Source organism: Rhinoderma darwinii, chromosome 10 (genome assembly GCF_050947455.1).
Source record: "Rhinoderma darwinii isolate aRhiDar2 chromosome 10, aRhiDar2.hap1, whole genome shotgun sequence".
Classification (NCBI taxonomy): domain Eukaryota; kingdom Metazoa; phylum Chordata; class Amphibia; order Anura; family Rhinodermatidae; genus Rhinoderma; species Rhinoderma darwinii.
The window spans coordinates 91,130,448-91,144,377 of record NC_134696.1 but is presented as its reverse complement, the minus strand read 5'-3'; the positions used below and the strand labels follow the sequence as shown (position 1 = coordinate 91,144,377).

Here is a 13,930-nt window from a genome sequence, read left to right as displayed (position 1 = left end):
ATCATTTGTTCGTTTATTGAGAAGCAGAGTCGGTATAAGGGTATGTGCACACACACTAATTATGTCCGTTACATACGGACGTATTTCGGCCGCAAGTTCCGGACCGAACTCAGTGCAGGGAGCCGGGCTCCTAGCATCATACTTATGTACGACGCTAGCAGTCCCTGCCTCGCTGCCGTACAACTGTCCCGTACTGTAATCATGTTTTCAGTACGTGACAGTTGTCCTGCAGCGAGGCAGGGACTCCTAGCATCGTACATAAGTATGATGCTAGGAGCCCGGCTCCCTGCACTGTGTTCGGTCCGGTACTTGCGGCCGAAATACGTCCGTCAATTACGGATGTAATTAGTGTGTGTGCACATACCCTTAAGGGCAGAAGGGGATTTTTCTCTCCCTGTTGCTGTCAGGTCCTGCTCTGCTTTGATTGCTAGGAGGAGAACCCGTCCTGTTGTGCGCAGCCCACAATCCATTACCATTAGTAACTCGAGAGCCAAGAGCAGTTGGGAAATGGAAGGTCCAAGACATGAGTTGGGAAATCAATGTTTTTTTTTTTTGTTTTTTTTTGTTATTATTATTTTTTTTTAGCTATCCTGAGGATGATGAGAATTCTGAAAAGTCTCACATTGTGTTACAGTAAAAAGCTCTGGAAGATTTGACCGTTAATTTTTTTTTTCTTTTCAACGGGTGAGATCAGTGTCTGGAAATAGTTAACTGGAAAATCCTGCACTACTTCCTCTTCCCTGGGATTTCTTCCCGTATGATAAGTCATATATTCCGGCACAGGAATGGTCATGGGGCCTCCAAAGTGTCCAGCTGAAGACACCATTACTGTAGAAAATTAGAACCTTTTACTGTATCGAAGAAAGTCCCAGAGATTATTTTTTTTACCCCTAATAGTGATTTATCATAAATGCGTAATTGCATCTTTATGGCAGGTCTATCGTACGTTAAGAGTGGCGCCCGCTTAGTTTTGGGAAATGGTGGATGGGATCTGAGGTTACAGGTTTACATAGTAGTTGTTGTGGCTGTCAGGGGAATGTTCTGTCTGAGGTGAAGCTTCAAATTGCCTCATAAATGGTGATATCTGGATACAGGTGAACTTATTACAGAGGATTTCCACCCATGATATATTTTATACATGGATACGGATTTGCAAAAATATAACTTGAAGTTTCTGGGTGTGAAAATTTGAACCGAGGCCACTACCCAACAGTTAAGTGACATTAATGGGGCAGTGGGGCCTCTGTCACGCACCAGGGGCATTGCTGCGACTGCGACCTCTGCACCCCCTATGACTATACCACTACAAAGTTGACCATAATTGCCTTCAATTGTGTCCCCACATAGCATTGAAGTCAAACCTCTCCTAGCATTGAGTCTTCCACCCAAGGTTTGGAAATCTATCCCCTTCCGTAACCTCCGTGTCGGGTACGAGATGTTTCAACCCTTCATGACACAAAAGAAAACAATGGTTGGGGCTTCTTTTATTGCACCCAACCTATGGGTGAGGCCAACTCCATTCCAGGTCCAGTTACTCCCTAGTTATAACTTGAGCACCAATTTGCTGAATGAAGGCTCCTTTTTATAGTCTCAATGCTTAGCCGCACTCTGTGCACTTTTTGGAAATCCATTGAAGTGTTTCCACTGGTTGATCCATCTTTGTGTACGCTCTTGGATTTCATTTTTTTCCCCTCCATTTTATCGTCTATTTGTTTTTGTTACGGATTAAGTATTAATGTTTTTACGGGATACGTCGCACCATCCAGCACACACTGTGGTTAATATTCCATAATCCGCGGGATATTTTTGTGATCATATCCGTAAGCACAAACACTGCTCCCGTTGAGTGTTCTATTCTTCAGCCTCGGCACATTACATGGAACCGGTTCTTGTTTAATAATAATAATGACGCTCAATGCTGTTCCTGTGAATGAGCTCATAGTGTTATAATTACTACAAACTGTGAGTTCAGATTAAATACCTAAGGTTATATTATCAGCCGAATGAGTCGTTCCACTTATAAGCTGGCTTCTGTTGTACTGTAATCATTCAGTTTTCTGTAATGCACTAAATCCCTGGGCTGACCTGTTAATACAGTAGCGCAATAATAGTATTAATGCATGTACATTAAATTGAATGAAACTGGGGATAACGGAAGAGAAGGACTTGGGTATTCTGGTTACAAATCGGCAAAGCAGCAGTACACAATGTCAAGCAGCAGCTGCAAAAGCAAACAGGGTTTTCGGGTGTATAAAAAGAGATTCAAAACCACTCTATAAATCCCTTTTAAGGCCACATCTTGAATATGGAATTCAGTTTTGGGCTCCAAATTGTAAAAAGGATATAGGAGAACTGGAGAGGCTTCCAAGGTGGGCAACTAGAATCTTAAATGGGATGGGAGGTGTCCCTTACAATGAAAGGCTAGAATAATTGGACTTGTTCCGCTTGGGAAAAAAACGCCTTGGGCCAAATTCACTTGAGCATGTTCGGTCCGTGATATACGGTCCGTGTGTCAGCCGCATTTATGACGCTAGGTGTCTCTGCGGAACTACTGTCCCATACTGAAAACATGATTACAGTACGGGACAGTTTTCCCGCAGTGAGGCAGTGACACCTAGCGTCGTAGATAACTGTGATGCTAGGAGCCCGGCTCCCTGCAGTGTGTTCGGTCCGGGAAATGCGGCCGACACACGGACCGTATATCACGGACTGAACACACTCGTGTGAATTAGGCCTTAGAGGTGATCTTATACTAATACATTTTAATATGTGTGGTCAATGCAAAGAACTAGCACATGATCTGTTCTTTCCAAGGACTCTACAAAGGACCAGGAGACACCCATTGTGTGTGGAAGAAAGACGTTTCAGACCTCCATATAGGAAAGGGTTCTTTACAGTTAGTGTAGTCAAACTATGGAATGCCCTACCCCAAGAGGTAGTAATGGCAGATACTATGTCAGCATTTAAAAAAGGCTAATTGAGGGTTATTAATGAAGCAATGAATGACGTGTAATTGATTTGAGAGAGGTTGAACTTGATGGACCTGTTTTTTTTTGTTTTTTTTTCCAACCTATGTAACTATATACTGTTTAATAACACTTAATGCAAAGATGGATCCAGGTGTACTCTGGGTCAGGAATAAATATTGGAATTTCATTCTAAAAAACTTGCAAGCTTTTTGGTGCCCTATGTTATAGAGGACCCTTATGGCTACTATTAGGTCATTGTAGAGGGAAGAGTACAAATTAAGCCTAGCCATACCTTCTATTTAGAAAAGTTTTGGTGTTTGAACAGTGCCAAAAATATTGGCTTTTTCTCCTAATGCCAGTTAGATCATTTCTATACTTGACCCTCATTCATATTAAAAGTAGTGCAGGCAAAAACCAATCAGAACATAGCGTCCATTTTTTGGAATGGGTTAGAAAATGGATCTAATAGGTGCTATGTCATTTCATTTTTATAAATGAAGCCCAGGGGGTTAAAGCCATTTATCCAAAATTGAATGTGGTTCTTGCCCTAGTGTTCTCAGAGTTCCAAGATGAAGATGAATCCTATAATCTATGTTCAAAAGTTGGGCCTTACTGCCTATCCGAGAAACCAAAAATGACTTATCCGAAGAATCGAACAGGTTCTTCACTTTTTTTTTTAATATGGCAGTAAGAGCGAGACCTTGCACTGGGGTCTCCTTGCCCCTTCTCTACTCTTAGCTCAGCCTAAAGAGTAATCTGAGCCAAACTGGTTGCTAGGGACATGCTTCCTGACAACTGTCAGCTTGTGACGTTTCATATCCCACCTGCATTATTAACCAGATTTTTTTGAAAAATAAATTAAAGCCATACTTTTGGATAATTTTTCATTCACGTAGATCTAATCCCATCATAGAAAAACCCCTTCCTTATGGGTTTTCCTACTATTCTATGATGGGTTCCAATTTGGTAAGAACAGATCAAGCATGACCAAGAATGTGTCACGATAACCGAAAGCTTTCTACACCCTTCTGCCCTCCTGCTTTTTTGATCCTGAACCCTCCTGTTTCATGTCATTTAATTTTATATATATATATATATATATATATATATATATATATATATTCTAATATCTATTAAAAAAAAAAAAAAATCCCAAAAATTTTCAATGATTGATGTGATATTGTAATCATGAAAACTTTGGCTGAAGCTTGCAGTGAGGCTAAGATTTTCTGAATTCTCAATGTATTCTACCTATATATTCTGTGTATGCAAGAGAATTTTTAGGTTGCTCCCATAGAACTGCATGTCTCACATACTGAACCCTGTGTTTTTAACTGGTCTTGTGCATGTACAGATTGAGAAATTCCATCATTCTGACATGTTCATTCTATGGGGAGACCAAGCTGGGCACTCAGTAATGCATGTATTGACTCCTAGACTGTTCACCCTGTTTGTTTTGTGCATGTTTTTTGAGTAGTAGATGTATTTATAATATACTAATGTTGGGATTTTGGGAGGGCAAATGGACTGAAATGGTAGGCTACAGAATTGCTATGTTTCTCTCGTACCCAGAACACGCAATGCAGACGCAGACAAACGCAGGAGCCATTGCCGGGGGGGTAATTGGGGGGATTCTGGTCCTACTCCTTCTGGCTGCCGTCATCTTCATCGTCATAAAGAGAGGAGGTCTTCAGAACAAGAAGGATCGTGGAACTTACAATCCGAAGCCCAGAGCATTTGGCACTGGCAAACCAACCGAGCAATTTACCTACCAAGATGATGGAGACTTGGACAAACCCCTTAAAGGTCCCGTACCGATGAGAGACAGTGGTCTAAGCCCCTCCTTGGGAGATGAGGATGATGACGATGAGGAGGAAAGGATGAAATACAAAGTCCTTGAAGATGATGACGACGAAGAACGTTTTAATGAGGTGGGGCCCATGTTGCAACTTAGACCCCATCATCCGATTGACTCTTACCTGGATGATGACATGGAGTCCCAGACTGATGGCTCTATCATCTCCAGGACTGCTGTGTATGTGTGACCGCTCCAGATGAGAACGGAGTACCTATCCTCTATTAAACACCTGGACTGCAGTGTGTTTATATCCACCCCAGTGATATGAATTGTAGAGTATGTGGAACTCTACCCATCCTTGTCCCACCATCACCTGGACTTTATCTAACCTCATTTACCATCAGCCATTTGGACTGCAATGTACATATGCATTAGGATTAATCACCTTCATTTAACTTTTACTCTTCAGTCAGGTATGTGCAATCCCCTTCCCACTTTCTAGTATAAAAACCCTCCTGTACAACGTTGCCTAAGCTGCGGTTCCCTCAGAACGTCTTAGATACACTCCAATAAAGTATGGTGGACAGGTAGACTTCTTCCCTTCATCTGCCCACTAGACCGCAAAGAACTTTTGCTCTTCCTCCCACAGAATATCCAGGACTCTTAAGACGAATGACTGTTTTTAAAATATGGACTTCCTTATCTTGCTGTGCATTATGGTTACCCCTCATTATTTCAGGGGGCTGGGTAAGGTATGGGGGAGCCACTTTACATGTGAACTTGTGGTGCCAGGATATAGTTGCCAACTGCAGATTTTGGGGGGGGGGGAATATCTGCGGAGTGTGCACTGAAGATTTCCTTTTAAAGGGGTTTGCACTAATAATGGGAAATAAATATGAACTTATAAAGGGTTAATATGAAGGAAATTGAGCCTTGAGATAAGGGGTTGGGAGGGTTTTATTGTTTTACATTTCTGCTATTCTATTTTTTTTTTTGTATTTCTGTAAGAAAAGAAGAAAAATTGTAATAAAACATCATCTAAAAATTTCTTGTTTTTACATTTTTGTATTTTTTTTTAATTGCAAATTTTTATGAATTGTTTAAAGGTAACTAAACTTTCAAAAAAACTTGTCATGTCAGAAGTTTTTTGATCGTTGGGGGTACAAGACCCCTACCGATGGCTAAAACGAAGCGGCAGAACTGCTCGGGTGAGAAAAGCCGATCAGAAACAGTGGCTCAGCGCTCACCCGAGTGCTTTTTCCGCATCATTTTAGCCATCGGTGGGGGGGGGGGGTCTCTGTGCTCGGATCCCCAACGATCAAAACTTCTGACATGTCACAAGTTTTTTGAAAGGTTAGTTACCCTTTTAAGTCTTTTAAAGACCATCTCCTCCTTAGATTTCCAGTCCACAGACGTCCTTATATAGTCTTCTGTCTAGTTGTAGAAAATTCTATGTAGCTTCTTCCTGGTTAAAGGTGTTCCTGGGAAAACTGGGTGACAACCAATATGGCCGCCATGACCGTAGTCGGGTACAGCTGGGTGACCACCCCTATTGAAGCGGAGTACGAAATTGGCCTAATTACTCCAGGACGTCTATGTGCACTTTTTTTTTTTTTTTTTTGAGTGGACTCGTTTGTTTTAAAAAAATTTTTTTTTAATTAAAAACAAGCCAAAACCATTTTAATACATAAGACCTAGTATTGTTTTATTTTAATTCATGTTTATGGTCTATTAACACCCACTAATCCTTCCTTCAATCTAGCCAATCTGCATAGCTGAATACAGTCTATTGTTCCCGGTTATCGGCCATTAACGCATACCAAATCGGACAAAAATAGAAATCTTATTACTATATATTTTTTTAAAAAATATGCATGATAAATGTTCTATTTATTGTATAGTAACATGACACTGATTATATCTGGCAAGGTTTTAATTCTGAAGCTTTTCGGCCTTGATTCTTCCTTTGAGGATTTGCACCACCCTTCAACTTTTAAGAACATCTTTCCTTTTCTGTGATCTAGAACTGAGGTCGGCAACCTTCGACACTCCAGCTGTTGTAAAACTACAATTCCCAGAATCCACTGACAACCTTTGGATGGAATAATTAAGTCAGGGAATGCTGGGAATTGTAGTTTCACAAAAGCTGGAGTTCCGAAGGATTCTGACCCCTGATCTAGAAGTCAAGTGTACATGCAAATAAAACTAGATATAACAACAAATATTTAAAGGGGTTGGATGTGATTAGGAAAAATGGTGCGGTTTAGAAATGGCTGCAATGCCAGAAAAAAAAAAAACATGGACAAGAGTGGTGCGAAGACCCCTTAACTTGATTAGGGCCGAGCTGCAAAAACTTGCACAACCCATGGACATGAGTGGTTCTTTTTCTGGGAGAAAATACTCCATTTTGGATGAGTCCCCCCCCCCCCTTTTTTTTTAAATTAGGTTTTATTCATAGACTACAGTGCCACCTAGTGGACGCATTATCACAAAGGTGTGACAAGTATTCATAGGTCTACTTAGAGAAATTGGAATTGGGCCCTGCTCTGCCTGACCACTTACAACACCTAACCCGCTCAGGACATGAAAAGCTTATGATTATTATGGTCCACTGTGTCGTCTCCTTCTCCCCTCTGACTGATGGTGGCCGTCTCTTACAGATATGTAATTATGGGGGAACGGTGCTTAATAGTTAATTTGAGGAGGCATATGATAGACTGGGTAGCCCTGTTGCGCTTTGTGGGCCAGGAGATTGAAGTTCATGCTGGGCTCGAGGCCACTGAATGCCTGCTACCCCAGTAGTTACACCCATGCATTATCAGAAAGGACATTTCTCATGAGTTGGAAATGTATTGTTTTACTCTTAGGCTTGCCCTTTTTCTGCATGATGCAAATATAAAAATAAGGAATTGGCTCAACCCTTGATGTGCACATTTCATACATTCCTTTAGTCAAGCATTAACAGGACCTGATAAGAGTCTGATTATCAAATATTCTTGCCTTGGTCTAGAGATGTTGACCCTTATCAATATAAATACTTTTGTTTAGGGCAAAGCTGTGAAGGAGAGGCTGTTCTACCCAATGGAGTCCACAAAGACTGCCAAAAAAAACATTGACATCAACTCTCTCATCTCGGCAGTCCTTGTGGTTCCATAGTACACGGCAGTAAGCATCCAGTTCTACTTTTTTTTTTTTTTTCCCTCTTTCATGTCGTCTTCTTCGTCTTTCCTTTTTTACTTTTTTTATTTTATTTTTTTAACTCTTCCTTTTCCTCTCCATTTTTCCTATTTTCCATCCTTTCACTTTTTCCTCTCTCCCACTTTCTTTTGTTCTTTGTCTTCATTTCCTCTTTCTCCTTCCTTCCTTCCTTCCTTCCCTCTTCCTTTTCATATTTTCTTTCCCTCTTCCTTTTCATCTTTTCCTTCCCTCTTCCTTTTCATCCTTTCCTTCCCTCTTCCTTTTTCATCCTTTCCTTCCCTATTCCTATTTTATCCTTTCCTTCCCTCTTCCTTTTTCATCCTTTCCTTCCCTCTTCCCTTTTCATCCTTTCCTTCCCTCTTCCCTTTTCATCCTTTCCTTCCCTCTTCCCTTTTCATCCTTTCCTTCCCTCTTCCTTTTTCATCCTTTCCTTCCCTCTTCCCTTTTCATCCTTTCCTTCCCTCTTCCCTTTTCATCCTTTCCTTCCCTCTTCCCTTTTCATCCTTTCCTTCCCTCTTCCCTTTTCATCCTTTCCTTCCCTCTTCCCTTTTCATCCTTTCCTTCCCTCTTCCTTTTTCATCCTTTCCTTCCCTCTTCCCTTTTCATCCTTTCCTTCCCTCTTCCCTTTTCATCCTTTCCTTCCCTCTTCCCTTTTCATCCTTTCCTTCCCTCTTCCCTTTTCATCCTTTCCTTCCCTCTTCCCTTTTCATCCTTTCCTTCCCTCTTCCCTTTTCATCCTTTCCTTCCCTCTTCCCTTTTCATCCTTTCCTTCCCTCTTCCCTTTTCATCCTTTCCTTCCCTCTTCCTTTTTCATCCTTTCCTTCCCTCTTCCCTTTTCATCCTTTCCTTCCCTCTTCCCTTTTCATCCTTTCCTTCCCTCTTCCCTTTTCATCCTTTCCTTCCCTCTTCCCTTTTCATCCTTTCCTTCCCTCTTCCCTTTTCATCCTTTCCTTCCCTCTTCCCTTTTCATCCTTTCCTTCCCTCTTCCCTTTTCATCCTTTCCTTCCCTCTTCCCTTTTCATCCTTTCCTTCCCTCTTCCCTTTTCATCCTTTCCTTCCCTCTTTTTTCTTGTTTTTTCTCTTTTTTTTTTTTATTCCCCCTTTTTTCATCTCTTCCCTTCCCCTCTTTCACTCTTCCATTTCCTCTTTCCCATCCCATCTTTCACTCTTTTCCCACTTTTTCTCTTTTCAGACCTCACCCCTCTTCTGCTTGCTTACCTATGAATACATGTGACCTGGATAGTATATCCTTTTAAAATAAGAACATTCGAGTTTACCAACTCTAGTCCATCAACTTCATCATTTTTTATTAACCCTCAGGTAGATTCCAAATTCTCCTCCTGATGGTGGAAGCCAATTCCGCTCCCCTATAAAAATAAATCCCTGGATCAATTATCCATCTCTCTAAGTGAAGTAGCGTCGAAGACGAAGGGAAATGGAGACCAGAAACTATTATCCTTGTACAGCCTAAATCATTAGAACCGTAAGAGTCACCGCTCGGTGTCCTGGTAGTGAAATCAGTGTCTGTTAGAGGATAAGAATTTCTGATCCATTGCAGAAACTTCTTGGATGGCTGCTGGGTGCCCTCCTAATGTGTACGGTAACTGTTGCCAAGTGTACATCGCTGCGGGCCTTTTATAGATCTTCTACGAAAAAACATAATTGCTCCATTTTAACCAAGTCTCTTTTGTATCCATGCCAAATATCTATAGGACTCAAAATACTTTTGTATTTGCGTCATCGAGGACATGGTTTGTTTTTAGTTTTTGTTCTCTAACTTGCTCCGTCAGTGATGAAGCTCTTGCTGTGTTTTTAGATGTTTTCCTGCTTTAGACCAGGGGTGTCAAACTTCTTTTCACCGAGGGCCACATCCGCCCGCTGGTTGCCTTCAAAGGGCCGATTTGTAATTGTAAGACTGTATAAAAGTAACCGCTCACCGCTCTACCTGACGTGAGTCCCATTTAGCAGCAGGTCAGGCGGCGGCAGTCTGGGTGAGGTCGGTGCCAGCCCGGGAATGGTCCAGTCACCTGACCGCACGTCTCTCTAACGTGAGGTCAGGTGACTGTGGTGGTCCACTCCCGGCACCGACCTCACTCCGACTTAGCGGTCAAACTTAGAAGTCCTACGGTTGTGGCGCTGCATGTAAAAACCTGATTTCAGGCTTTTTAGATGGAGCGGGCCACATAAAAATGAGGTGGTGGGCCACATAAAAATGAGGTGGTGGGCCTTATGTTTGACTTGTGTGTTAGACTTAAGAGAAGTTAAGTATATAGAAATGGTGTTTGTTGTGAGAAATTCTCTGTGGGGACCAAATTAGCTTAGAAGTGGTCAGCCCCAAAGTTCAAACGATATAATTTTGATTAATTTCGGAATATAAAATTTACTTAAATGTATCAAAATGATGTGTGAAATTAAACTAATGTTCATTACGCAATGCTATATTAACACCTAGACCATTGTAGTAGGGCTATGGGTCATAGCAACCAATAACGCCAGGTTGTCCCAATAGTTCAGCATAATAACCAGGGTTACGGTTGACTAATGGAAGTGTCTCCAAGCCTAAAGGAGTTGTACAGGATTAGAAAAATACTGTGACTTCCAGAAATAGTGCCACACCGGTCCACAGGTTGTGTCTGGAACTGCAGCTTAGCTCCCATAAAATGGAAGGGCCTGAGTTGCAATACCACACACAACCTGTGGACAGGTGTGGCGTGGTTTTTGAAAGTAAGCAGTGATGTGTTTTTTTTAAAAAATCTTTTACAACCACTTTAAATGGGTTGTATGCAATGAGAAGACCATGGCTGCTTTCTCCCAGAAACAGTGCCACTCTTGGCTATGGGTTATGTCTGGTATTGCAGCTCAGCCGCATTCAAGTAAATGCTTCAATACCAGACACAGCCCATGTACAAGCGTTGTGCTACTTCGGCAAGAAAGCCGCCATGTTTTCTCTAACCCCTGTAATGTCTGATGAGGTGTTCATTAAATAATAGTACTCATGTGATTAGTATTGAAAGGACTCGCCCTTGATGGGTGTATATCAGTATGTTGCTCTAAAAAGAGTTTACTTCAATACCCTTTAAAGTGGCAATTGGGGCAAATGATTTCTAAGAAGGCAAGGAAGTAGAAAAGTGTGCCATGTGCCCCCCCCCCCCACACCCATTTCTTGGATGGCTGTGGGGGTCACCGATTGGAGGGACATCAAAGTTTTTTTTGTTTTTTTTACAGCTGTTCGAGAGAGATATTTACTGGGTGAAATAGCGTAGTTAACCGTGACTCAATCTTTTTAGGGGATCAATAAGATGCCTTAATGGGGATGTCCCGAATTAGAAATATATGGCTGCGTTCTTCCAAAAACAGTGCCACATCTGTCTACAGTGTGGTATTGCATCTCCGCCACATTCACTTGAATGAAACAGACCTGCAATACCAGACATATCTAACGGGCACGTGTAGCACTGTTCCTGGAACAAAGCAGCCATTTGTTTTCTAATCTTGGACAACCCGTTTAAAGGGTAACTAAACTTCTGACATGTCAGAAGTTTTGATTGGTGGGGGTCCGAGCACTGAGACCACACCAATTGCTAAAATGAAGCGGCATGATCGCTGAGCCGCTTCATTTCTGTTCGTCTTTTTCCGGAAATCGGTGTACGTGCTCCATAGAAAGTCTATCGGCTCATACACTACATCGGCTTTCCAGAAAAAAAACTAAACGGCTCAGCGCTCACCCCCCATTGGTGGGGGTCTCAGTGTTCAGCCCCCCACCGATCAAAACTTCTGACATGTCACTATGACATGTCAGGAGTTTGTTAAATATTTAGTTACCTTTTAAGGATGTCCAGGACTACCAAAAAGGATTGGAAGTGCCTCTCTTGTCCACGGGCTGTGTCTGGTATGGCAACTCATTCCCATTCACGTGAAAGGGGATGAACTGCCATACCAGATACCATACCATGGACAACAGTGGCGCTGTTTTATGGTGTATGCGAAGAGGGCCCATTAGGTTCCCTTTTAATAGAAATTCCTCAATATTCTGATTTTTCTTTTTCGAATTCGGACCATTCTAATGATACACATACAGGGCTACTGGGATCTGTAATACATTCATTAAAAATGTAGTTAATATTGGCCGTCTACTGAGAGGTTGGGGATATCAGCGCACATTTTACACACTCCCTTGGCTGATAATTGTGTACTCTAATCTATTTTTTTTTTTTTTTTTTTTTTCAACTCCATAACAGAGGAAAAGTGCAATAATTACCCCCAAAACGTAATACATATAGGCATACAGCGCAATGCAGTGCCCAATCATAATAGTATTCTCTATTTTAAGATGACCTTCAGTAACTTGGGGGGCCTCCATGCTGAAATAATGGACCAGCGAAGGTCACACTATACAGTCGTTGCTCCAGAATAAGGCCCAATCTTATTCATTTTCTTTATTCCCCCCCCCCCCCCTCCCAGATTTTCCTGAACCAAAACTAGATCACCTTAGAACACTATGCTGATCTAACGTCAATCCAAACACCAGGGGTGGGGGCGTTGTTTGTGAATTGGGTCTTTAGGGGGTCTGGCGGTACTCCGGCCACCCGAAACAGGCCTGAGGCAGTTTCGGTGTCCAGTGACTCTCTATAAAAGTTGACTTGAATTTAAGGGTTACTGTTCATTTAAGAGACCATCATTGTAACTTATAAAATTTTAATTTCACAGAAAACGTATTGCATTTTAAACCACAGGACGTACAAGTAAGATGCGATGAGTTGGGATAAGTGACAGCCTCTGTTTCATAATTTACGTAAATGCAGGCGAGCGACATTACTGACTATCCCTGTGTGAGTCAGTGTCAAACTGTTCAACTGAAACTGCTCTTCGAAATCCATTGTGATGAACTTCTCTGATGTCTGGGGAGTCTATGTTCTGCTTTTATGTGTGCTGATCTAAATGCTGCCTAGGCGTCTCTGTGGTTTGGATGAAAGGCAGAACGACTGCAGCCTATACGATGAATACGTCTCAAGAATCGGGGGATGGTGCGGACGTTCTGCTCCTCATGAGTCATGATCCCCGTTCCTGCTCCTTTCTGATTCCATTGATGACGAAGACTTCGTTATAGAGGTAGTGATAGAAGGACTGACTCTACATGTAGTATAAGTTTCATGGTTCCCGGTTATGTAATACGGAACTGCGGGTTATCACCATGCACAAAAGATACGGCTGCAAAATTCAAAGATAAATTCAACTCTGCTATATCCTTATTTTTCAAATAGTCTAGTTCCTGTAAAATCCCTCGACCGTACGGTGTATGCCTTTTGTAATAATGCAAGAGTATGGATAGACTAGAAACCAAAGTGGAGTCCTGTAGACAATGGACCTCTTCCTGAATATATTTAAAGGGGTTGTCCAGGAAATGCTAGAATCTGTTATAACAGAAAAAGAACAATATTGTTATATATATGTGTATATACTGTGGCTTCCCGTATCCCTCTTCCTTCATCCCATGTGATCTATCCATGAGATATTGTCACATGACCATGTCATCCAATGGTTCCCATAGGACAATGCTTCACTATAGAATCTGATTTATGCCGGTTATGACCAAAGGAATAAGCTTAACGTTACTTTTTGTTGGCATTGGTATGCTTACCATGTAGTTTTTGGCTTGTGCATGTTTCCACCTGCCTCAAGTCAACCACACACAGGTTTGGGCCTCTCCATGACGAAAGATGAGACCCTTTCCTGTGTTATGTAGAAGTATTGGACAAAAAATATAAGCATTCTGATTCGGAAACCAATCTCCTACCTCCAACAATGCTACTAACCTTGTGTCCCGCAACGAGGAGGTCTATAGACCTCTCGTTGCTGTCTTTAAGTGGCTTATGACCTTCTCAACCTTCGTATGGAGCAGTGTCCTGGACCGGCACCTACTCTGTATGAATAAATACTCCTTCCACTAGATGATATAGGTTCCAAC

General features: G+C 41.8%; 1 protein-coding gene across 2 annotated transcripts in view; it reads left to right on the top strand.

Annotated features, from left to right (window-relative positions):
- The window catches only part of NECTIN2 (nectin cell adhesion molecule 2), a 61,549-nt gene that overhangs the window by 34,102 nt on the left and 13,517 nt on the right, over positions 1–13,930 (top strand). The window contains exon 6 of one of the 2 annotated variants that reach the window (XM_075840254.1): positions 4,542–5,791. The exons of the other annotated variant lie outside the window; for it this stretch is intronic. Coding sequence (XP_075696369.1) covers positions 4,542–5,014 — 473 coding nt within the window. The 3' untranslated portion in view covers positions 5,015–5,791. Of the gene's footprint in view, positions 1–4,541; positions 5,792–13,930 lie in introns of those variants that run through there. 2 annotated transcript variants of the gene reach the window in all.